Source organism: Danio aesculapii, chromosome 2, assembly GCF_903798145.1.
Source record: "Danio aesculapii chromosome 2, fDanAes4.1, whole genome shotgun sequence".
Lineage (NCBI taxonomy): Eukaryota > Metazoa > Chordata > Actinopteri > Cypriniformes > Danionidae > Danio > Danio aesculapii.
In genome coordinates, this window is record NC_079436.1 from 15,864,567 (window position 1) to 15,889,001 (window position 24,435).

A 24,435-nucleotide genomic window follows, 5' to 3' on the forward strand; every position below is an offset into this window, starting at 1 on the left:
TTGCCCACAATACACTGCACGTTGGACGTGAATTTGATTAGAACTACAAACACAGGTAAAATGTGTACATAAACTACAAACATGAGAAGTAGAGAGGCTTCGGTAAAGATGTTTGTATGACTATTAATTAATATTTAGCCAACTGGAAAACATTCAAATCATGTTTTCTGTGTTATATTGTATCCGCAACAACAATACTGAACTTATATAAAGACGTGTTTGGACATTAACGTCTGAATGCAGAATTATCCAAAGATAAATGGGAGACTCATGGGAGATTAACCTGCTGCTGCTTCACCAATAAGGTAGGAAACTAAATATGAAATAAATGTGGATGATGTGTGCATGATTGATAATGTTGTCATCTGCATGTAAAAGTTTAAAAAAAAACAGAATCTTTTCAGTTTTTTGTACATTGTCAAGTTATACAGTTGAAGTCAGAATTATTAGCCCCCTGAAATATTAGCCCCCTGTTTATTTTTCCCCAATTTCTGTTTATCGGAGAGAAGATTTGTTTTTTCCAACACATTTCTAAACATATTAGTTTTAATAACTCATCTAACAACTAATTTTATCTTTATCATGATGACAGTAAATAATATTTTACTAGATATTTTTCAAGACACTTCTATACAGCTTAAAGTGACATTTCAAGGCTTAACTAGTTTAATTAGGTTAACTAGGCAGGTTAGCGTAATTAGGCAAGTTATTGTATAACAATTGTTTATTCTGTAGACAGTCGAGAAAAAAGGGGCTAAAAATTTTGACCTTGAAATGGTTCATAAAATTTAAAAACCTGCTTTTATTCTAGCCGAAATAAAACAAATAAGACTTTTTCCAGAAGAAAAAATATTATCAGACACACTGAAAATTTCCTCGCTCTGTTAAACATCATTTGGGAAATATTTAAAAAAGAAAATCTAATAATTCTGACTTCAAATGTACATGCAGTACCTTGTGTTTTCTTTTTTATACTTATTCACGACCATTTTTATGCACAGATATTGTTTTTGCATCTCTACAATACGCTTAGGTTGTTTTTGCAACAGGCTGCCAATTAATAACATGATACGGTGGCACAGGAAATATTTTTATTATATATTTTTTCATTTTAACAAAAGTTAAAGTCACAAGTATAATAAAAGAATTAATCAGAACGGCTCTTGTTCCAAGAGTACATTTTGCAATTTATGCCGAAGCATCTTATTTCTTACCAGGGCGGTAAGGTTTCCTTTTCCTCTTTTTACAGGCATCTGTGTCTTTAGAATCATCTTCTGCTGTGGGTTCTCTTTCAGGACTGGAATCTGACTTGACTTCGCCATCCACCATCTCCCCTTCTGCTGCAAAACACACAAACAATATAAACAAAACTTCAGGAGGAAAAGCCATTAAGAATAACAATAATAATCATAATAATAGTATTAATAGCAACTAGAAATGTACAGATATGGATTTTTTGGCCAACATTGATAACTAATAAATCTTAAGATTTGGAGGCTGATAACTGATATGTTAGCCAATAAATATAAACATTTCAAAATGTTATATTTTTATACAGGAAAATCTACTACAGATTATATAGACCTATATTGACAATTGCACATAAATCAGCATGCCAAAAAATGTATTATTTCCTTTTCTTCGCATAGCAAATTAACATGCAAATTGACTGTTGAATAAAAATAATAGGTTAAATAACAAAATGGGATTTAATTAACAAACAAGTAAAATAAACATATTTTAAATAAAATGAAGATAAAAATGCTTTCTCGCTGCAGAAATTGGGAATTTCTCAACTTTTCAAGTGCCAATGGAAGCGTCAGCCAATTAGATTGCTTTATTTTTAAAGGATTTTCAACATCCCAATCCCTTTGTGCAGCAGATTTAATCGGTCCAAGGAATCTGAATATTATGAATGTGTTTGTAAGTCAGCTGCCGGCAGCCGGCTGCAAAACAACCCCAGTATCGGCACAGAAAAACACATTATTTGCATAAACAAAATCTTTTAAAATAATGAAGATATAATTTTTTTCAGTATTGGACATTAGTTTGAGTTATTACATGGCTGTCTGGAATACGCAGAAAAAAGCATACCCATGCTTGACGCTGACGGGCTGCTCTACTCCCGGTTGTGAACATGCACGCTGAAAAAATAGCCGTGGCACTCATGCATTGTGTAACCAGTATAACAGTCTTTTATGCGGAGGTGTTGGCACACAGTAAGTTTTGCAAGTGAACAAAACAAAGTTTAAATAATATAATAATATAATATATTTAGACTAAGCATGGCTCCTGATAGATTTTTTGTATGAAGCAAAAAGGAGGGATGATAAGTCAGGGACAGGGAGGTAAGACTTATTAAACCTAATGTGACGGGTCTAAGACAACAAATAATTCTATAAAACATATTTTTTTGTATTCCATTGTATTTTTTATAGAATTTCATTGTAATAAAATTTATATTCATGCAAAAGATTTCTTATGTCTAGCAATGCCCCTGGCAGCACCCATGTAGACGTTTCAAATCGTTATTTGACAAATGCTGACAAGTCCATATATCAACTTCAGTAAAATTTCAGCGCTCAAGCAGAAATCTCACCGATCGGTAAGTTTGTTTGAGATGCCAGATTTCTCAGCTTGAATGGTGACAACAGAATATAGTTATAGTCGTCATCTAATCGAATTTGTAGCAAATATACAAGTGACTGGGTAAACTCCCTGTTTGGTAGCTCTGTGTTGTCAGAAGTAAGAATACACGGCTTTGAGTCAGAACTGAAGTCAAGTGGTTATATGTGAAAAGGGCCTATAAACAGAGAAGATGTGAGAAGCATTACTTTTGGTGTCCTCAAGGTCTCCATCTCTGGAGAGTTCAGTCTGAGGGTCTGGAGGTGTCTGCAGCACAGCCACACTGTTCTGGTTTATAATCTTCAGCTTGAGTTTAGGTTTGGAGCGCCTCCGGCGAGAGGCTGCGTTGGCAAGACTCTGAAGCTGCGACAGACCAGACTCTGTTAGACAAACACCGTCCTGGGTGTAAGTCCTCATCAGGTCTGTGGAGTAGAACACACACAAAAAACACAAAAGCACACTATAAAGAAATGATTCATCACAAGATTTTATTCACAAATAGCATTAGCTGCTTTTTTGTTTGTTTGTTTGTTTTGCAACAAACATTTATATAGAAATTCTGGTTATTTCTCAGTAGTTAATGCATTGACTGATATTAACGAACAGTATTTAATACTCTATTTTTCATGTCAGATTAGGTCCATCAAATAGTATTAACAGAGACAGCAATTATTACAGATATAATGTTTTAATAACTTAGAGCAGTTCTCTTCTAGAAATAAAATTAGCTCTATTTTAATGATCGAAGTGCCAAGTCTAAAGCGGATGGTCCAGATGCACTAAGGACATCTTCAAATTCACCTTTGTTATTTTAAAGTCGGGAAAAGTGGTCGTTTGGCCAGGTGCATGGTCTTCAAGGGTTGTTCTTTTTCTCATAGAGTTATAAGTATGTTTTAGGCACAATGTGCATTAAACCAATCAGAGTCTCATCTCTCGTCCGAGAGTCAGTTGCGTCTTGGCACATTCGCAATTTACATTTTGCAAACTGAAAAACTGAATGCTTCACTAGCGAGGACATGGTTAAATATCTGCATGAGGTTAAAGACCATCTACAAAAAGACCCTTTTCCTTTCAGCCCCTTCCTTTCAACTCCACTGAAGACATCATTACATATTTAACTTTTGTGAGCAAAATGTGAAAGTGTTACCTGCGCCAGGCTGAAACTAGCAAAAAAAAAAACAAAACACTTGCGATGCACATGGAGCCAGATTGCACTGAGTGTATGATAGGGCCCATATCATCATTTACTCCCCCTCCGCTATAGAAATCAATGGTAACCATCAACTGGAAGTGAACTATTCCTTTGACAAATGACGATCTTATGAATCTAAATATAAATCAGATTAAACCAGGTTAAAAAAAATAAAAGCTTCCAGTTATTCAGTTTCAAAATTTTTGCAGTTTAAAGGCAGCTGTTGCATATCTATCTATCTATACAAAAATACACTTTTTTTACTTTTCATCTACAACAAGGCCCGTGGAAACTTCCTCCTTTGCTGTTTCCTTATCCTGCAAGTCTTTATTTTACATATTATATGGATCCTAAACAACTGTATGCTTCTCAAGCTTTATGAGGCGTGTCATTCATGTCTTTAAAGGTGCACTCTGTCAGAAGACAGTCGCCTGTGATATCATGTAATTTAGTTTTTGATTGTCAGGATGATGTAGGTCTATAGTTATAATAGTATTTATACATGATCAAACTAGTGTGCAACTTAAGCAAAATTAATACTAAAATTTGGTTTTGTAGTTTGGGCCCGAATAAATATTTGTTGCGTTTTTAATCGTTCAAGTTCATTTAACTGAATATATAAAAATCAGTGAATATTATTGATGCAAATATTAGGTAAAATTGCTACTTTTTACTGTCATTCAATGTGTTTTTGGTCACCATCAGTCTCTTCTAATTGAGCGAGAGCAGTGTGGCAAAATAGACCCAAAATAGGCGACATTGCTGCTTCAGCAACGCTCACCCTCTGCGCTGCTTCTGTGTGCAGTATGAAAGCTCTAATCTGTTAACATGGACGCCAAAAAAAAACATGCGCTGCTCACGCTCTACTTGCAATGTAAAACAGGGGTTAGATCAGGGGTGACCAACCCTGCTCCTGGAGATCGACCTTCTTGCAGATTTCAGTTGCAACCCATATCAAACACACCTGTCTGTAATTATCAAGTGCTGCTCAGGTCCTAATTAATTGGTTTAGGTGTGATTGATCAGGGTTAGAGCTGAACTTTGCAGGAAGGTCGATCTCCAGGAACAGGGTTGAGCACCACTGGGTTAAATGATGAAGTCTGGAAATTTTGAAAGAAATACAGTCTATCAGGCAGAACACAAACAGACAATAGAGAGACAGATAGAGATACTGTTTTAACATCTTTCTTCAATTAACCAACTTTAAACTAACCATGCTTAAATAATGCATGCATTAAGATAGACAAGACAGATAAGACAGACAGACAGACAGACAGACAGACAGACAGACAGACAGACAGATCAACATTACCATGATCTCTTGTTTTTGTAACTCTCTGTGGTATGAAAACAGACTCTGCAAAATCCAAACTAGATTTGGATGGTGTTCCAGGCGCTGTGTAATGAACAACCAAAAAATAAAAATAAATCGCATTTAGAGATGTAGGCTCAGTCATGCTCAAGCATTGTTGGTAAGAGTGCTGACTGTGTTTACCAGGAGAGAGGGGAATATGGCCTTGGCACAGGTTGCAGTCAAAGCTGGTATCTGCAACCTTCTCCACCTCCTCCTCTGAATGAATTCCCTGGCACGAGGCATGCATCCACCTGCAGACACACATTACATGTGCTTGTACTTACAGAATGACGTATCCTCATTTCCTCTACTTTTATGGCGTGCAACTGAAAAAAACAATACACCTAAAAGCTGACTTCAAGTATATACAGTTTAAAGGGATTCAAATAATACTGGGGGTGCGCACTTACCAGGCAACTACTCAGAACCCCCCCCACCCCCCCAGTAACCATAAAAATATCCTAGCAACTGCAACTATAAATGTTTGTATTATATCTATATTAATATTTTAACTATTTAATTTTTTTTAATTAATATTACCTATTATATCTTAGTAAAAGTATCAAAAAATATTTTATATTTTAAGTTTTACAATTTTAATATAATAACAAAATCAATGTTTATCAATAAAAAACTAAATGTATATCTGTGAGGGCAAATATGAATGTTCAAAATCATATACATAATTAATTTAGTGTCACGTGATTCTTTAGAAATCATTATTACTTATTATTATTCACATACAAAACATTCTTGAAAATATTTTTGAGAAACTTTTTAAGTTCAATGATTATTATGCACTGTGATCACTATTTAAAAAGCTCTGAAATTCTGTGGAGTTATGTCATTTTACATATTTTGTTTTGCATTTGAAAGCATCTCTTTGTCATTACATGCATCTAGTAGGTTTTATAATCTTTCGTTGCAGTGCTTTTCTGAGTTAAAAGTAATCCAAGCACGCCCCAGAGTGCTGGACCGCAGCGCACCTGTCACACTGGCGGCACTGCAGGATGATCTCCTCCTCCTTGTATTCCTGCTGGCACAGTGGGCATGATGCCAGGCTAGCGCAAGGGGCACACTGAGTGTAATTATTCTGCCACTCACACCTCAGACCCGCAGAAGTGGCACCGCACTGAGTGCAGGACACGCACCTGTGGGAAACAAGCAGGCACAATGATATTAATTACACACCAAAGGACTCCACCGATTTTAACCACATGGAAAACAGCTCATGTCAGTATATGATAAGTAAAATTATTATCATAAATAAAAGTGTTAGAAGAAATCATATTTGGTCTTAAAAGATCCTCCATTGTAACAAGTATATATTTTTTACTTAACCATGACAACAAAACAAAACAAAAAAGCATGAATTGAACTATTTAACTTAGCACAGCTGATTAAAAATTGTTGTGTAAAATCAAAGTTTCCCAATTACTTTAAATGCACTTATTATGCTGTTTTTTATTTTGTTTAGTGGTCTCTTACAATAGTTTTTTATTCATCAACCAGTCAACGCATAGGTTTATATTCATTGACTGGTCAATGACTTACAGTGTATGTCAGATGTCTAATGCCTATGACTGTATCAGAATTTCAGCTCTGGCGGCTTCGTTAGCACTTGTAAACACATTAATATAAACAATAATGATGGTGTCTATTTTAGTGAATCAATAAAAGCCAGACTCCTCCTTCTTTAGTCTAAAAAAGTGTCTTCTTGACATACCATAAACACTAGTTTATGTTGTAATTTGACCTTTGAAATTTTGCAGATCTTTTACATTCATAAACATGATTGTAATTCATGCGGTTTTATATATATATATATATATATATATATATATATATATATATATATATATATATATATATATATATATATATATATATATATATATATATATATATATATATATATATACCATTTGCATTTCCAGCTCCCATTGGGCACATTCTGCAATGGCGGGTCTAAGCAGTAGGTGTGGTAGCTGATGTCACAATCATCACAGAGCAGCAGACGTCCCGGGTCGCTGGCCTGACCACACGCCTCACACACGGTACACTCCAAACATCTCCAGCCTTTACTCAGCACCACCTTAGTGATCTGCCAACAAAACAATTTCATGAAGAAGTTCTTATAAAACTTAAAGAAAATAGGTAGATTTTTTTAAATAGCATGGTTTCTGAGACATTTTAAAAAACAATAAATGAATATGTTTTTAAAACTGCTTTTTTCCTTACAGCAAGCACCAAAGAGGTTTAAAACATCACACTTTTTTGTCAGACGGCTGTGATCTATGCTATGCTGAAAACTAAAATTGAAATTAGAATGGTAAACATAAAATACTAAGCAACATAATAATAACAGTAATAATATATTTCTAAGTATAAAAAATGCACAAATTAATATTTTGATAATTCTTCTACAGTTGGCACCAAAAATGTTAGGTGAACATCTAGAAACTGCATGTTTCAAGACAAAGGATGCAAAAAAAAAAAAAAAAAAAACTGGGAAAGGTTCAACCATGGAATTATAAGGAAAAACCATACATTTTTAGACTGAAACTTTGTCATTCCTTTCCTCCTACTGACTCAAACTTCATTCTCAATAAAATAATTATTATATCCAATATTGTTACAAATTTGAATATATATTACCATTACACAATATTTATTGTACAGTCAGTTTTTTTATTGACAGATTCTTTGAATTTACCAGACAGCTCTCTGTACTCTGAGTACATATTAAGATTTAATATTTTTTTGCAGACTATTATAGTCTATTATAAAATAACCATAACAATCAATGCTGAATTAACAAATAATCTGTCGTCTTCAGAACAAAATGTCCCACCGCAAATTTGTGGTGATGACTTAATGATTTTTTCAGTGATAACATCAAAGGCTTCAGACAGAAAATAGAAGATGTTAAACTTTCTGCACAGTCTTATAGTTGATTCATTAAACATTCCACTAAATCTAAATATTCTACAGTGCTTCAAAAAAATAGGACAAGAATAGCTAGATAAACTTCTAAATATGTCTAAACCAGCTAAATGTATGTTAGACCCAAGTTCAACAAAATTACTGAAAAAATTGCTACCTGTAGTAGGAGAACCTCTTCTTTATGTTTTCAACTCTTCTATATCTTTAGGCCATGTTCCAAATCCTTTCAAGCTAGCGGTTATTAAGCCTATTTTTAACAAACCACAACTGGATCCCAGCAACTTAGCTAATTATAGGCCTATTTCAAATCTTCCATTTATGTCTAAATTACTAGAAAAAGTTGTTTCTGCCCAATTATGCTCTTTTCTACAGATGAAACAGAAGTATTTCAGTCAGGTTTCAGGCCTCATCGCATTCAGAAATTGCGTTAGTGAAAATGACCAACGATTTACTAGTTTTACTTGACCTCAGTTCTGCATCCTACACTATTGATCATGATATCCTTATAGATCACTTAAATTTTACAGGTGTCCAAGAACAGGCTTTACAATGGTTTAAGTCATACCAGTTTGTAAATGGACAGCTTTCTTAAGTCAGGCCAGTAAAGTATGGGGTGCCTCAAAGATCAATTTTAGTCCCTTTGTCGTTAACAATATACATGCTACCCCTAGTAGACATTATTAGAAGACACAGGATCAGCTTCATGATACTCAATTATATATTTAAACAAAACCCGATGAGACGTCTGAAGCTAACTGAGTGTATTAAATATGGTAAAGACTGGATGGCCAACAATTTCCATCTCTTAAATTCAGATTCAAATTCAAATTCAGACAAAACAGAAGTATTACTTATTGGGCCAAAATCCAATAAACAGCAGATTTCACAACTCGACCTGCAATTAGAGGGCTACAATGATAGTATTAGCTCTACTGTAAAAGATCTGGGTGTTATATTAGACAGCAACTTTCTTTTTGAAAATCATATCTCCTATAGCACAAAAAAACGCCTTCTTTCATCTGAGAAATAAAGTTACGGAGCATGCTATCTATCTCAGATGCAGAAAAGCTAGTTCATGCTTTTATGACTTTTTTGATACACTGGCTGCCTGTTAAGTACCATATTGATTATAAGATATTGCTTCTTACCTATAAAACTTGAAATAATCTAGCTCTTGTTTATCTAACCAACCTTCTGTCTTGCTACAATCCAACCCGCTCTTTAAGATCTCTAAACTCAGGGCTTCTGGTAGTACCTAGAATAGGTAAGTATCCTAAAGGAGGTAAATTTATGGCTCCTAAACTCTGGAATAGACTTCCTGATAATGTCACACTCCCTTTTCAGGTTCAGACACACTCCCTCAGTTCAAAACTAAATGAAAGACTGCAGGTTAGCTACTGTATGTATGTATACAATAACTTATATTTGATGCGCTATACAAATAAACTTAAATTGAATTGAATTTAATATTTTTGACCAGGAACACCACAAGTGTGACAAGGTGAAATAACCCCACCCCCGTTCTTTTTTATGGCCAGTCATAACACTATCATGACAACCTAAAACAGCATTAGGAAATGAAAAGTATATAATGGCCCTACCCTGTAAAGTAATACCATGTGGTGAGGTCTTGAAATATGCTCACCTTAATGTTCACACAGTAGGGGTGGTAACACTGTCCACACTGAGCACAGGCAATAAGTCGACCCTCCACGCCCTGTCCAAAACTGCCACACACCACACACATATCCTAATGACCAAAACAAAAACAGACATATATTCCTGTAAGAGAAAAGCAGACTCTACAGTGCAACAGAGAGCTCGGATACATTCACATTTACCTGTTTCAGTGTAAACGTGTCCGCACTAGAAAAGATCACCACTGTACTGTGCATGGCGGTTTCCTCCTCTTCCTTAAACGTTAACATAGGCTCCATGATGTTTACCTGCAGAGATATAAGCAAACCATTCAAAATAAATAGAAACAAACAATCACAGTATAGCAGTTTATCCACATAAACCATGTAGCAGTTGACAGTTAATGTGACATACTCCTGGTGTTGGGATTGGAGGGACTCCATTTTTCATTCTGGCACGGCCACGTCCGCCCCGGCCTGTGACACCCGAACCCCTGGGCCTCCTTCTGCCAGGGAAGCCCGATCCTCTGCCCTGCTGACATGACAAAGATACCATCATGGTCATCCTCAACTGCAGAGACAGATTCTCATTGAAAACATGGGGTTAAAGTCATTTTACATATAGTTTCTTCTTTAGCAATTACATTTGTATTTTATTTTCTACAAATGTTAAACAAGGAAACAAAAAAAAAAACAATAACATGGAAATATTATATTTTTTAAAAGTTCAAGTAGCATTTTGCAAGATTACTATTAAGAATGTTTTTTAAAACTATTTAGAACTTTTAACACGTTTACTTATCTTAAATCTAATTAAGTTAAAGTTAAAAAGATTAGTTTTGTGAGCCAAACTTTGCAATCCAAAAAGCTTCTGCCAACTTGCTATTTTAAGTTGAATTCCTTACTTAAAAAAATAAAGCTTGCAGTATTTGTAACCCTAACAACAATGACAAAAATAATAGTAACACCAATAATAACATTAATGTCATCATTATTAACAACAACAACAACAAAATACTACTGCTATAATGCTAATGTAATATGAAATTATTATTCATTTGTAATTCATCTTTATTGTGTGTGTTGGGGGGGGGGGTGTTACTATTTAGAACGCTGTCCCTTGGAACGTTCAACAAAAAAAAAGGAATTTATAAAAATATTAAAAACAGATGATAATAATATTAAATGTTACTTGAATCCACATTTTTAAAGCTTTCTACAAGATCACACAGTACTGATGCCCATTTTAGCATATAGTACTGTAGAAAAAACTCTTGCACAGCAATCTATATACACACAAACTCATACACACCCAATCTGAACAAAACTAATACTTTGTGTTTACTGTGACCTCCCTTTGTACCAATCAAAACTAGTTTTGGGAGTCCTCCAGTTCCTCAACATCCATGTTAGATCCTATAGACCCACCAAAATATTAAAACGGCTGTTTCCAAATTTGTAAAACATGTCAATATTAAAATCTGTAAAACATGTTAACATCTTAATTTTATAAATTTGTATGTGCCTAAAATCTTTAGGTTGGCTGTGATTAGTTGTATTTAAATAATAATAACTAAAAACTATTTTTAGTGGCTGATCGAGGTTGCATCGCGCTGTTAGTGTTACTTCACCTCGGTGATGCATTTGACAATACTGATCATAAGATTCTATTGAATAGGCTTGAAACTTGTGAAGGTCTTACTGGGAATGCATTTAATTTGCTCTCAAATTGCAGTAGTTAATGAAGGAGCAGAGGGGGGTAGTAAGGAATTACATTTACTTGAGTAAAATTGTTGGGTAACGTGTACTTTTTGAGTACATTTAAACATGTGTACTTTTACTCTTCCTCAAGTAAATATTAGAGAAAAATCATTACTCATACTTCGCTACATTTAGCGCCGTTAATTGTCATTGTCAAATGATTGATATTGTCAAATGATAATCAATATGATTCATATGATTTGTTTGCAAAAAGCACGAGAAGCTGCATTGGAGAGGTTGTGTCGTGAGAGGTTGCTATAAAGACAAGTCTCCTGCTTTCAGTTAGAGAATGTGAGCCTTTGTTGGAAGTATGGCTGAAGTCGAGGAAGAAGTGCATTAGGTTCATTAGGCAAGTTAGGGTAATTAGGCAATCATCGTATAACAGTGGTTTGTTCTGTAGACAATCCCAAACAAATATTTCTTAAGGGGGCTAATAATATTGACCTTAAAATGGTTTTAAAAACATTAAAAACTGCTTTTATTCTAACTGAAATAAAACAAATGATACTTTTTCCAGAAGAAAAAATATTATAGGAAATACTGTAAAAAATTCCTTGCTCTGTTAAACAGCATTTGGGAAATATTTAACAAAGAAAAGAAAATTGTGTGTTTGTGTGTATGTATATAAAATAAATGTAATTTTTTCTTCACATATTTTTTTTACTCTTACCGAGTAACTTAACTTAAACACTACAAACTGAACTACACTGTTCCTATTTACTATGACCTTTTATGTGAAGCTGCTTTGACACAATCTACATTGTAAAAGCGCTATGCAAATAAAGGTGGATTAAATTGAATTAACTTTTAAAATTGTTACTTTTAATTTTACTTGAGTAAAAATTTCCACAAGTACTTGTACTTTTACTTGAGTATAGATTTTGGATACCCTACCCACCTCTGATTAAGAGCAATCCATATTGATCAAGAGTAAAGTACAAGGCTCAGTTCTTGGTCCCTAGCTTTTCACATTGTATATGCTACCCCAAGGACATGTTATTAAGAAGTTAGTTTCTACTTTTACACCAACAATGCCCAACTCTATATTGCTTCACACTCTATGATTTGTACAAACATTGTAGCCATAAACTACTTCTGTTCATTTTAATCTGGTCAGATAAATGAGAAGACTAACCTCATCTTGTTTCCAAACGTTTTTTTCAAACACTCTTGAAAACATACTGCACCGAGGACTAAAGCAATTTAATACAAGAAAGAAATGAGTGGCTAAGGTTTTCTTTTCTATTTGTGTTTATATTTAATGAATGGCCGACCGAATCAACTTTAATGCATTGTGATCAAATAACCAATCCAAACCAAACATGACTCCCCCTCAATTTAACTAGCTGTCACTGTGGAGCAACATTCTCCTTAACGACACCAATTTTAGAGCGTTTGTGACACTGTGTGTGAGATGGCGTCTGAAGGAGCTGCCAACAAGGCTATCAGGCTGTTGAGAAGCCTCACAATGTTATTCTAGTTATTCTACTTCTATTACACTGTCAGCGTGTTTCCTTTTCCACAGGGGCTGCCATTCTAACTGTCACAATGAAAACCCTTTCCAAGAATTACACTCCCTCTCACCCTCCCTTCGCTCACCCATCTACTGTTCTTCTCATTGGACCCTAATTCTTACAAACTGTCTTTTTTAACATCTGGGCAAAACTTACTGCTACTAATTCAATAACATAACTTTAGAACCAGCAAAGAAAAGGAATGAATTTGCTAATATAGAATATTGTACTCTTCGTGATGACAGAAAATCTTCATTACAGATGTGTTTTATTATAATGCTTGTCTCTCTTTTTTACTCTACTGCATCTGAAAATGCACAATCATCAACCCCATAAATGCTAAAGCAAAGCAAGCATTACAATGTCATAGGCACTTTGAAAACAAAACAAAAAAACTGTAAAAATTGACTGAGTGAGTGATTTACCTTCATATCTGTATTTATTCTACAATACAAAGTCATGTTTAAATCAATCCCATGTTAACAAACATTGGTTTGAATGTCCACCAAGGTAAGCAATGCATTCTTTCAGCAGTTAATTCTTTATTGTATGCAATATGGTATCAATGAGGAAAACAGTTATTGTGATAATTTTCCTGCATAAAATTGAACAAGTGAGCTGTGCCAGTACGACTGTGCTGTGTTTGCAATGTGGTCCCAAGGATCCTGGCTGAATTAGAAATCCAGGTAACCAAGACAAATCTACTGGTGAGAAAAGACTTAAACCAGCAAAGTGGAGTTCAATAATAAAAATTAAACACAGGGTGGACAGAAAAATTCACAGTGTCAAAGTCAGAGACAGATCAAGTAAAAGCAGATCTGATGATTTAGAACCAGCTTCTGTAGGGCTCCAGTGACTGATAGTAATGTAGGAAATAGTCATTTACAGTAAACGTGTATTTGTATTAGGCATGGGCCGCTTAGAATTCAAATCAGATTTTTTTCTCAAATCTGATTTTTTTTTTTTTTGCATAGCTGTTCACATTGCTGTTATAAATGTGCAGATTTGCAGTGTGAACAAATCAAGGTCCTAAACTGACCTGCCTGCGCAAAAGTACAATTATAGACAGCACAAAATGTTTAATTATGCACACAATGTGTATACTGTATGAAGTAAGCACGTTGTCAGATTATGATTAATATGATTATTGCCCTTTTCACAGACAACAATGGTGTACAGTTGAAGTCAGAATTATTAGCCCCCTTTGAATTATTTTTTTTTTTTTACTATTTCCCAAATGATGTTTAACAGAGCGAGAAAATTTTTTATAGTATGTCTGATAACATTTGTTTTATTACGGCTAGAATAAAATTATTTTTTTATTTTTTTATGAACCATTTTAAGGTCAAAATTATTAGCCCCTTTAAGCAAATTTTTTTTTGACTGTCTACAGAACAAACCATCGTTATACAATAACTTGCCTAATTACCCTAACCTGCCTAGTTAACCTAATTAACCTAGTTAAGCCTTTAAATGTCACTTTAAGCTGTTTAGAAGTGTCTTGAAAATTATCTAATAAAATATTATTTACTGTCATCATGACAAAGACAAAATAAATCAGTTATTAGAAATGAGTTATTAAAACTATTATGTTTAGAAATGTGTTGAAAAAAATCTTCTCTTCGTTAAACAGAAACTGGGGAAAAAATAAACAGGGGGCTAATATTTGGGGGGGGGGGGGGGGGGGTCTAATAATTCTGACTTCAACTGTATATCATGAACTGTAAAGGGTTGTTCTGCTACTACTAATGTGTATTTCGCCATTTGAAACGTAAAATAAGTCTCTTGTGATTAAAAACACAGATTATTTGTGATTGATGACAACCACGGTGCGTGTCTTTCTGACCACCGGTATAGTGAACTCATCAAGGGTTAAAGCCGCAGATTGAAGTGTGAAGGCGGAGGTGATTTATGTCTGTTTGCAGAGTTATTTCATTTTACTTCATAATAAACAACAGGAACGTGCAGAAGAAGGGTTTGAGTGCTTGATTACCTGCCCTTTTTTACTCTTGGAGCGAAAGTTCATTCTTAAAATGAAAGTGCCCCCTCCTTTCCACACAGATCCCCTATCCGCAACACCACCGACACTCTGCAGCTCCGCGATCAACCCGTGCCTCAATCGTTAACTAGATTGGTTAACAAGCACCACTTTGCCCTCAATTACTTTTTATCAAAATGAACAACCAACTTTCTGTGGTAAAGTAATTGCACTGTGTGCCATTCTACTATGCTGCTGAGGAGTAGATGATGTTTGCAGCACAGAATGATGAAGCATGTCGCTCAAAGATTATGTAAAAGTCGCATAAAAATCCTACATAAGCGTTCACAGTGAGGTCACATTTCAAAACATCAGATCTGTGTCTGATTTAATACTAATAATCCTTAATACTGAATTAAAAAGATCAGACTCCATGTAGTTTGGGCTGTTCACACTGTCAAGACAAAAACAGATCTGAGTCACATGTGGGCAAAAAAATCTGATTCGGGCCAGATTTGCCTGCAGTGTGAACGTAGCCTAAGATTCTGACGGTATGATAAAAATGGATATAAATATCTCGGTATTGTGATTACTGTTCTAAAATATATTGTTTTTAAAATGTCTGGGTAAAAAACTACTTTTTTCACCTTTGAACACAAAATATATTATTTGAGAAACATTTATAGTATTTTGGAACAGTATAGCAGAAAATGTTGGTGGTTTTAAAACCTTGACTTTTCCAAACCGCGGTATACCTTAAAAACAGTTATTGTCCCATGGCTAATTTGAATTTTACCCTAGTATGCCTGGCATGGCCTTATGATTACACATTTTGGTACAAAAATGTTGATTCCAAATTTGCAAATTAAACTTGTGTGCAAAACTGGAATATTGCATAAGACATTCGCGAATTCAGCACCTTTTCTATCCAAAAACTCAAAGACAACAAGATCCTCACTTCCAGATAAACTAGCACCAAATATCAAAAAGAAAAAGGAATTTGTTGTGGTAAGAGAAGCCACTGTGGGACTTATTTTCTTTTGTACTAAATGATTTGCTACAACTAAACAAGTAAAACACTTCAAATTAAATTGAGACAACAACAGTGTTTTTTGCCAAATTATGTTGAGTTTAGTACTCTGTCATGACACTTGCTGTGAATGATGCAGATGGAATGATAGAAATGGCTATAAAAGGCAATCAAATGTGATAACCATAAGACCTGCTGTGTGTATGTATACATTTATTATTAAATTTGACTATAAACACTTTATTAAATCATTATTCACCAGTTTGATTGAAAAATGATGCCACATTTACACAGAAAAAACAAAACTTACATGTAAATCATGATAGTAAATGTATTGCTAAATGTACTCTATTAAAAAGCAAAATAGTACAATCAAATTACTATATCATAATTGGCTTCAACACGCCAGAGTTGAATAATATGGCTGCCGTCACATCATCCAGGTGGATGCTGCACACTAGTGGTGGATGAGGAGATTACCCTCAAAAATGTGTAAGTTTCTAGAAAAGCACCTTTTAAAAGTAAGAAATTAATTATCATTATAATTACTAAAAAATCCTACAATAAATTTTTTAAACAAATATAGCACAAGAAAATTTAGCCCTGTAACCGTACTCCTCCATCATTATGCCAATGTAATATGACCCTTCACGTGCGGCAAACACTATCCAGCATGCCCTTGTCAAGACATGATAATGCAATCAGACCTGCTGTGGCCTAATGCCCAGATGATTCTCTGGACAGCTCCAGCAGTTTAGGAACAGATGGACTTATAGCCGAGCAAGACTCCAGCAGAGCCAACATGGCCACTTGCACAGCCCCTTGACCTCTCAACACATTACACATCTGTCCAGTTCAAGCATTGAGAAAAAAAAAAAAACTTGCAATGTCACCGCATTCACTGCTCAACACAGCCAAAGACAAGCTAGATCATAGCAAAAAAAAAAAAAGCACAGTGCATGCTAGAAAAGACATGGTTATGATGTATCATGAAGCCACAGATCATGTTAGTGAAGACTGTAATGTGCTGTGGTTGTTTGTGACATGGAAAATGAGGCATTTTTGTCCAGTTAAAATGTTGGATACATTTTTTAAGGTGTGTACCCTGCAGCGACTCTGCTATTCTGTACATGGCAAGTAAAGGGTCTATTGTGGTTCACATTTCATACTTCTGTTTTATTATTTATTTCTGTTTTGGTCTTTTTCTATGGAGGACTAGGAGTGCTGGTTAGAAATAAAATAAAGAATCAAATTATCAATTTAATAATTGGAGCATAAAAATGAACATAAATAAATCACAATTTAAATGAACAAATAATGTACAAATAAATAGTCGTATATAAATATAATTTAATAAAGCAGTAAAACAATACATTTAAAAATAACTTTTAGATGTATGAATAAATCGACAATTTTTTAAATGCTTATTTAATTCATGTTTTAAAACTCTGATTAATCAAACAATAAAAATGTATATTTATAGATCATTAAAATTCATTTAAATGCAATTTAAAAAGGTATTTAAACAAATGCTTTTCTCACTCTATTTGCCACTTGCTTGTCTTTTCCTTTTTCTACATGCATTTCTCAAGTTCCAGAATTCCATTGGACAATCCACATCAACTTTCGCTTCAAGTCGAGCTAAACCCTCTCTCGCTTGTAAATGAACAGTGCACTGTCATTGGACAGAGAGAAAGCCATACAAGCTCATTTTAGCGGCAGTTTAAAGTTCAGCATAGTGACTGAAATGTCAAGGATTTATTAGCTTTAGCTGATTTCTGTTAAAGAAATGTTATTACTTTATTAAATGACATTTAAAATCACAATTTAAATAAACACTAAGGGCGCTCCGATCAATCAGCCGGAGATCGGTATTGGCTGATAATCATGTCAAATACAGTAGGCTACAGACACATTTCTTAATAAATAACATACTATAAAATAAACCCATTAACCTCTGCTCTCTCTCTCTCTCTCTCTCTCTCTCTCTCTCTCTCTCTCTCTCTCTCTCTCTCTCTCTCTCTCTCTCTCTCTCTCTCTCTCTCTCTCTCTCTCTCTCTCTCTATATATATATATATATATATATATATATATATATTCCGCTTTTATATAATAGTCACCTATAGCTTTCGTCATGAGCGACGGCTGCGTTCAAAATGTCACAACTGTTTTCAAAGTGCACTTCCAAGGAAGCGCAATTGTCAATATGAAGATCGCTAAAACTAAACTGTAAAAAATTTGAAAGCAAATTACACCTAAGAGAGATGACCTTAATGTTTTTTTTTTTTTTAATCATTCCAAGTTTATATGTTGGAACCTTCTAAATGAATAGGACATAGGGGGATAACTGGGAATAGAACACAATCAGGACCTTTGCTTAACTACAGCTCTAGAGGTGTAGTTACAAGCGTACAAGTTTGCAACGCAGTTTGCGAATGTTCGTTGGGACGACAGATTTGGGAAACACTAAATCAACGAACTATGTTTGTAACAACGGAACTTGTGACCTTAGTTGGCTAAAGATGGTGTTTGGAAACACACCCCTGGCTAATCTCGTAAACCGATCCCAAGTGTTTGTTTTACGAGTTCTTACCATTTTTTACCATATCTGTTTTATCTATTATTTTTTGTAAAGCTGCTTCCAACCATTACATGTATGCTACATCCTTAATTTATTCTCTTAGGCAAGGCGAGATCTTATATATAGTGGAAAAATGTGCTGATGCAATGGCAAAGTTATATAACTCTTGAAGTATCAGAATCCATACTCTGTATCGGCCGATCACCCTGACAAGGATTCGATACTCTGTATCGTCTGCAAAAATCCTGATAGGAGCATCCCTAATAAACACATTTAAATACGTCTATTTATTTGTACATTAATTGTTTATTTAAATAGTGGTTTATTTATACACAGTTTAATGCTTCAATTATTAAATTGATAATTTGGTTCTTTGTTTTATTTCTAATTGGTACTCCTGGTCCTCCATATTTTTCTTCCCCTTAACATTATGCTTAGCAGTGACGTCAATTTTAGAACTTACCCAACATGTAAGGTAATTTTTGATTTAAACAGGTGAAACATATCTATGATTTAAATTAATCTATATTATTAAATTGTACAAAAAATTAAATACGTTAATCAAATAAATCCAACAAATACTAAAACAGATCAAATATACACTTATTGTATCATGCACATTTTTATTGTAAAAATGTATACTTTATTCTTTAAAACAATCAATTGATTTTATATAAATAATTATTTATATATATAACTTTTTTTTAATTTATAAACAATGGCAGAAATGTATAGAATAATTCATTAATGTAATCTTTTTTTTATATGATAACCTATATCCATTGTTTACATATTCACTTCCTGTACTGAAGACGATTGAGTTTTGCCATGTTGCAATGCACCCTGTTGTCTAGTGTATTTATGGTGCTAGCCGAACACCTACTACAGTATTACTACAGCTGTGTAATATTTAACTGTATTTACCACACGGATTATCCAGGCGGCCGTGCTGTGGGGCTGCCTGCTCTTTAGACCGTCCCAGCCCTCAGTCGGGTCAAGGGACCATGAAGGGGAGCTCGGTCTGCGGCTCCATGCTCCCTGAAGATGGGGTGGGTTAGAAAGAGAGAGAGAGAGAGAGAGAGAGAGAGAGAGAGAGAGAGAGAGAGAGAGAGAGAGAGAGAGAGAGAGAGAGAGAGAGAGAGATGTGGGCAAGAACATGCAACAACTTAAATACATCTAGCAAAGAAACATACAGATAGCATGCATGTAAAAACAAACATGGTTAACAGAGAATGTGGCACATCAGAGCTGTGAGAATGAGCTCAAACAATGACTTTTGAGACAAAGCGTTTCCTGCAAAAATACACCAAATGCAAAGTGCAAACAATACAATATTCTGACTTCTTTTGTCAGTTAAAGTGTCTGAAGTTAAACCTCATGTCCAAATGATGGAAAGATTTGGAAAAACAGCAACATCCGCTCTAGGGGAAATGAGATGTGCAAGTACGAGAACGACCGTTTATAGGGATTTGTTTAATATTTTCTTCTAATTTTTAGGGCTTTACTGTGGTAAACAAGCCAGGCATTACCATAACAACAGCAAATGCACAGTTCTATGCTATTTTGTAGAATAAATAATGGAACCTTCTAAAAAGAATAAGTGCATTTTAAAGATTTTTATAAAAAAAAATTCCATGGTGTCTGCATTCTCTTTTTGGCATGAGTCTTTACAGATTTTCTTTTTTCTTAATTCCAATATAATTTCTATAACTTATATTTAGGGCAAGACAGAATCTGCTGACATTATCTGCTATTTTTGTGGAAAATTTTGTAAAAAAAAGATTTATGCGGAATGATTTTAGGAGTATCATGAATAAAAACTTCATATATGAAATAAAAAATAGTAGCTTTTTAACTTTTATTTAATGTTTACAATGCAAATCCATCTAGATCCACTAGCAAGTCTCTCGTATAATATATCTACTAAAAAACAGAAATTATTACTTTACAAACTGTATTGTAAATAAATCAAATGAACACTTTAATATTAGTCAATATCATTACTGAACTTAATTTAAAAACTGAATGAATATAAATTTACACACGTTTACACAAGTAAATTGATAGACTTGATGGTGGGCCAAAAATCTGCAGAAATCTGTGAATTTCTGCGTGCACAGATTCCGTGTGGGCCTACTTACGCTCTGTTTATTTGATTTTAATTATATTATTCATAAAGCTAATTTACTTATAATAACAAAACTTACATTTAGGTTATAGACCATTTCTAACTTCTCTACATCCAGCAATTGGACATGCTTTACCATGCATTTATCAAAAAATGAAAGATAAGTGTTACCACTAGGCTACTTCAAATAGATTTTCTACATGCTAACTTTTTCACCATTTTTTTTTTTCTTCAATAATGTCTATTATCATCTGGCAACTGAATGTTGTAATTGACATTGTCCTGCTTGTGAGACATCACTGATATATGATAGTATTGCTTTCTCACATAGCAGTTGTGTGGAATGTTGAACACTTCATGCACTTCATGGCTGCATACGAAATTGCATACTTCCATACTATGTAGTACGCTAAAAACAGTATACGAGTCAACTAGTTTGTCCGAATCCATAGCATCCAATGCACGCTACGCTATCCCATGATCCCATCGCAAGAGAATTCATGAATGGGAGTGAAGCGGCGAAACCGGCGCTAGTAGGTCACGTGATCATGACAAAATGGCAGATGTAGTATGTCCGAGTTCCATTCATACTACTCACATTCATACTATATAGAATGTACTTTTCTAAAAGTTGAGTAGTAAATTCAAATTCAAATGCAGTACCTACTGAGTAGTAGGCGATTTCGGATGCAGCTTTTTACATGCAGCAGAAGGGGAGGAGCTATCAGGCATTAAGGTTGTATTTATTTTAGATTGTGCAAGCACAACTCTAATGGAGACAATAACACTGCCTCCTAATGGTAAATTGAGTTGTAAACATGACGTGTTTTATTGTGTTCATGGAAGTCTGCAAGTTTGGAAGTTGGAAGTTAGCTTTTTCAATTTGGCAACTAATAAATGATGACAGGAAAACGGTTTGAGTTTCTGGTTAGAAAAAAAAATGTTAGTTTTAAATTTGGGATATAACTAAACTTTAAAACTACATAGTGTATAGGGTCATTTGGGATACAACTAAAGCATGCAAATATGCAAATGAATGGTAGAGCTTAGTTGCGCAAAATAGCTGCTCTTGTTGATGGAAACAATTAAATGTCTATCAATTTAATCTAAATTACCAGACACAACCTTTTTTGAATTAATGTGGGCGTTTAGGTAAGAACAAAACACAATCAGAAACAGGATGTGATGCATGTGTGATGGCTGAGAGCATGTCAACTATGTAAGAGGTTGATGCTGAGAAGTCTGTGTCGTCTCATAAAAAGATACAATTTATGAGATGCATTTGGTATAATACCATATGCCTCTAGCATATGTAAGGTCACATTTACCCAGGTATTGTGTGTTGCTATTGTGTTCCAGCATAAAATTCACAAACAACAAATATTCCCAGTATAGCACAGGTCAGAGATGGAATCATGCAGTGTTTAGACTGCTTCAGAGTGAAAGAAAATAAACAGCTAATCAGTTTTGCAAAAGGTTGTGAGGTATAAAGTAGTGATTAAGAGAAAGAGTAACAATAGTCACAACTGAATTTGCAAACATGAACATTTGAAATTATATAAAATGTCATTACTGTTATGGAATATAAATGCAGGTTCACAATTACAGGGAGAAAATCAATTGTGAGATAAAATGTCATTCTGAGAAATAGTTGCATCTGCAAGGAAGACAAATTCACAATTGCAAGAAATCATGTCATGCAGAGACAAATAATAATGTGATTTGAAAAAATAATGTCTCAATTTCAAAGTCAATCTATGTGATAAATTACAATAAAAAATAATTAAATATGTTGTTACAAATAAAAAAGTCACATTTTAACTCCATTGATTCTGTCTGCATTATGATGATTAATGACAATTATTCAATTGCAATCTTGAGAGGGCAACTTATGTCAACACAGAGCAGATAATATATACGTATATGACTGACCTGCTTGACTCTGGGTCTACCAGGGGAAAACTTCCTCTTAGAGATGGCTGGCTTTCCCATGCCGATTTTAGGAGTGATTGGTATGAAGGCAGATGAAGGCACATTGCTGAAGGATTCTCTTGAGACATTTTGGGTCAGAGCCTGAGGCTGGGATGTCCCCTGGACACCTAATAACAACCCCTCAGGTTGCCTGCGTGGAGGCTGCTGTAAAGATGTCCTCTCCTCCACCAGTGAAGTCAGCTTGGCCAAACATCGGTGATCACCATCAACAGTGATATCATCCATTTCCTTAGTGTGGATCTCAGGAGGAATCATTTGCTCCTGTACTATCTTCCTCTGGCTCTGAATCAATGGTGTATTTTCAGCAGTACTAACCTCAGGCTCTACGGTTACTCCATGTGCCTCTGCAGAAGGTTCCTCTGTGAATAAAACCTCCATAGGCTCTCCCTCATGGGAAGTGCAGGCTGGAGCTGGTTCTTTGGTGGGTGATAGGTTGATTTTCTGCTCCTCTAGGCAAGGTTTACTGCCATTTTCATTTTTGGAGATGTTTTCCTTTAGTGAAGCTGACATCTCTGGAGGCTCCTCTGTTTTAAAGTATGTCTCAAGCTGCTGGACCGTCGACGCCTCTGGAGCAAGATCAAGTTTCTGTTCGGTCTGTTCATCTTCAAGACCTTTTGTCTCCAGAGGAGATGCATCTGCAAGTTCAGTACAAAAAGCAGAACATTTTAAATGAATTTAGAAAAAATAGTCAAGAGATTTTCCACTGCAAGTCAGAAAGTGCAATTTGAAAACAATTTGTTGTTATACCAAGACTGACCATGATGTTATGATTTTACAAAGAAGTCATATGGGAAAATTTTGCTGTTGCTTCAATGTACTTCAAGAATCAAGAGATGCGAGATGTGCTTGTCATGAATACAGTTATACAGATAAAATATAATTAGCGGAGTAATGTAAATCAGCTCAGCCTCATAGATTATGCATTTATATAGACTGCTGTATGATTCAGAAATCTGTAATCTATCGTTGCACTACAATCACTCATGTAAAGTCAAATTTTGTTCAAAGAGAACACAAGATATAGGGTTTTTGTTAAAGTAACTTGATTATTATTACGAATTGTTGTATAGTCACAAGAAGAAATGACAACTTCACACTTTTTGAAATAAAGAAAAGCAGATTGTTTAATTTTAGAATGTCTGTTTACTTGTACAGTATGCATGTATGTTTGTATGTGCGGGGTGTAAAATGAATATCGAACATGTCATGATATTTCTGGTAAATATATTTTAAAAGGGGCAGTTGACATTTACAGTTACCCAGTAAAAACCCAAACAATCTAAACATGAAAATAAAACTAAAAATACTTACAGAAAAACTACTTAATGTTTTTATATACAACGTCTTTGTTTTAATAATGACATCTTCAAGATTCCTATTTATATACGTGATTCAACAAAGTCTTCAATTCTTTATGATTCAGTGGGTCTCATCTATCAACTCTGAACTTTAGTTCTTATTTTCTATTAGATTCAAGTCAGGTGATGGGCTGGACCAGAGGTCTGCATTCTGCATTAGAATAAATTTTCTAATAAAATGCGGTAGCGGTCAGTAACTCTGGTGTAATTTGAACGGGAGTGGGCAGTCTAACAATATGGCATTCCCAAGTCCTGACATTATTTCAGAACAGTCTATCTGTGATTTCCTCATTCATACTGAGCATCGGTCCAGCCAGTGCTCACGACTGTTACACTTGA

At 34.6% G+C, this 24,435-nt stretch overlaps 1 protein-coding gene across 7 annotated transcripts in view; it reads right to left on the reverse strand.

Annotated features, from left to right (window-relative positions):
• kmt2cb (lysine (K)-specific methyltransferase 2Cb) overlaps window positions 1–24,435 on the reverse strand; it is a 184,590-nt gene that overhangs the window by 59,507 nt on the left and 100,648 nt on the right. For 3 of the 7 annotated variants that reach the window (XM_056473619.1, XM_056473610.1, XM_056473594.1), the window contains exons 14-24: window positions 22,679–23,373; window positions 19,543–19,656; window positions 10,170–10,289; window positions 9,959–10,063; window positions 9,763–9,867; window positions 7,094–7,275; window positions 6,158–6,322; window positions 5,313–5,422; window positions 5,130–5,213; window positions 2,835–3,047; window positions 1,215–1,340 (exon numbers count right to left, since the gene is read on the reverse strand). In XM_056473619.1, the coding sequence (XP_056329594.1) occupies window positions 1,215–1,340; window positions 2,835–3,047; window positions 5,130–5,213; window positions 5,313–5,422; window positions 6,158–6,322; window positions 7,094–7,275; window positions 9,763–9,867; window positions 9,959–10,063; window positions 10,170–10,289; window positions 19,543–19,656; window positions 22,679–23,373 (2,019 nt within the window). The remainder of the gene's footprint in view (window positions 1–1,214; window positions 1,341–2,834; window positions 3,048–5,129; window positions 5,214–5,312; window positions 5,423–6,157; window positions 6,323–7,093; window positions 7,276–9,762; window positions 9,868–9,958; window positions 10,064–10,169; window positions 10,290–19,542; window positions 19,657–22,678; window positions 23,374–24,435) is intronic. The other 4 variants (XM_056473643.1, XM_056473602.1, XM_056473635.1 and 1 more) reach the window with 3 other exon arrangements.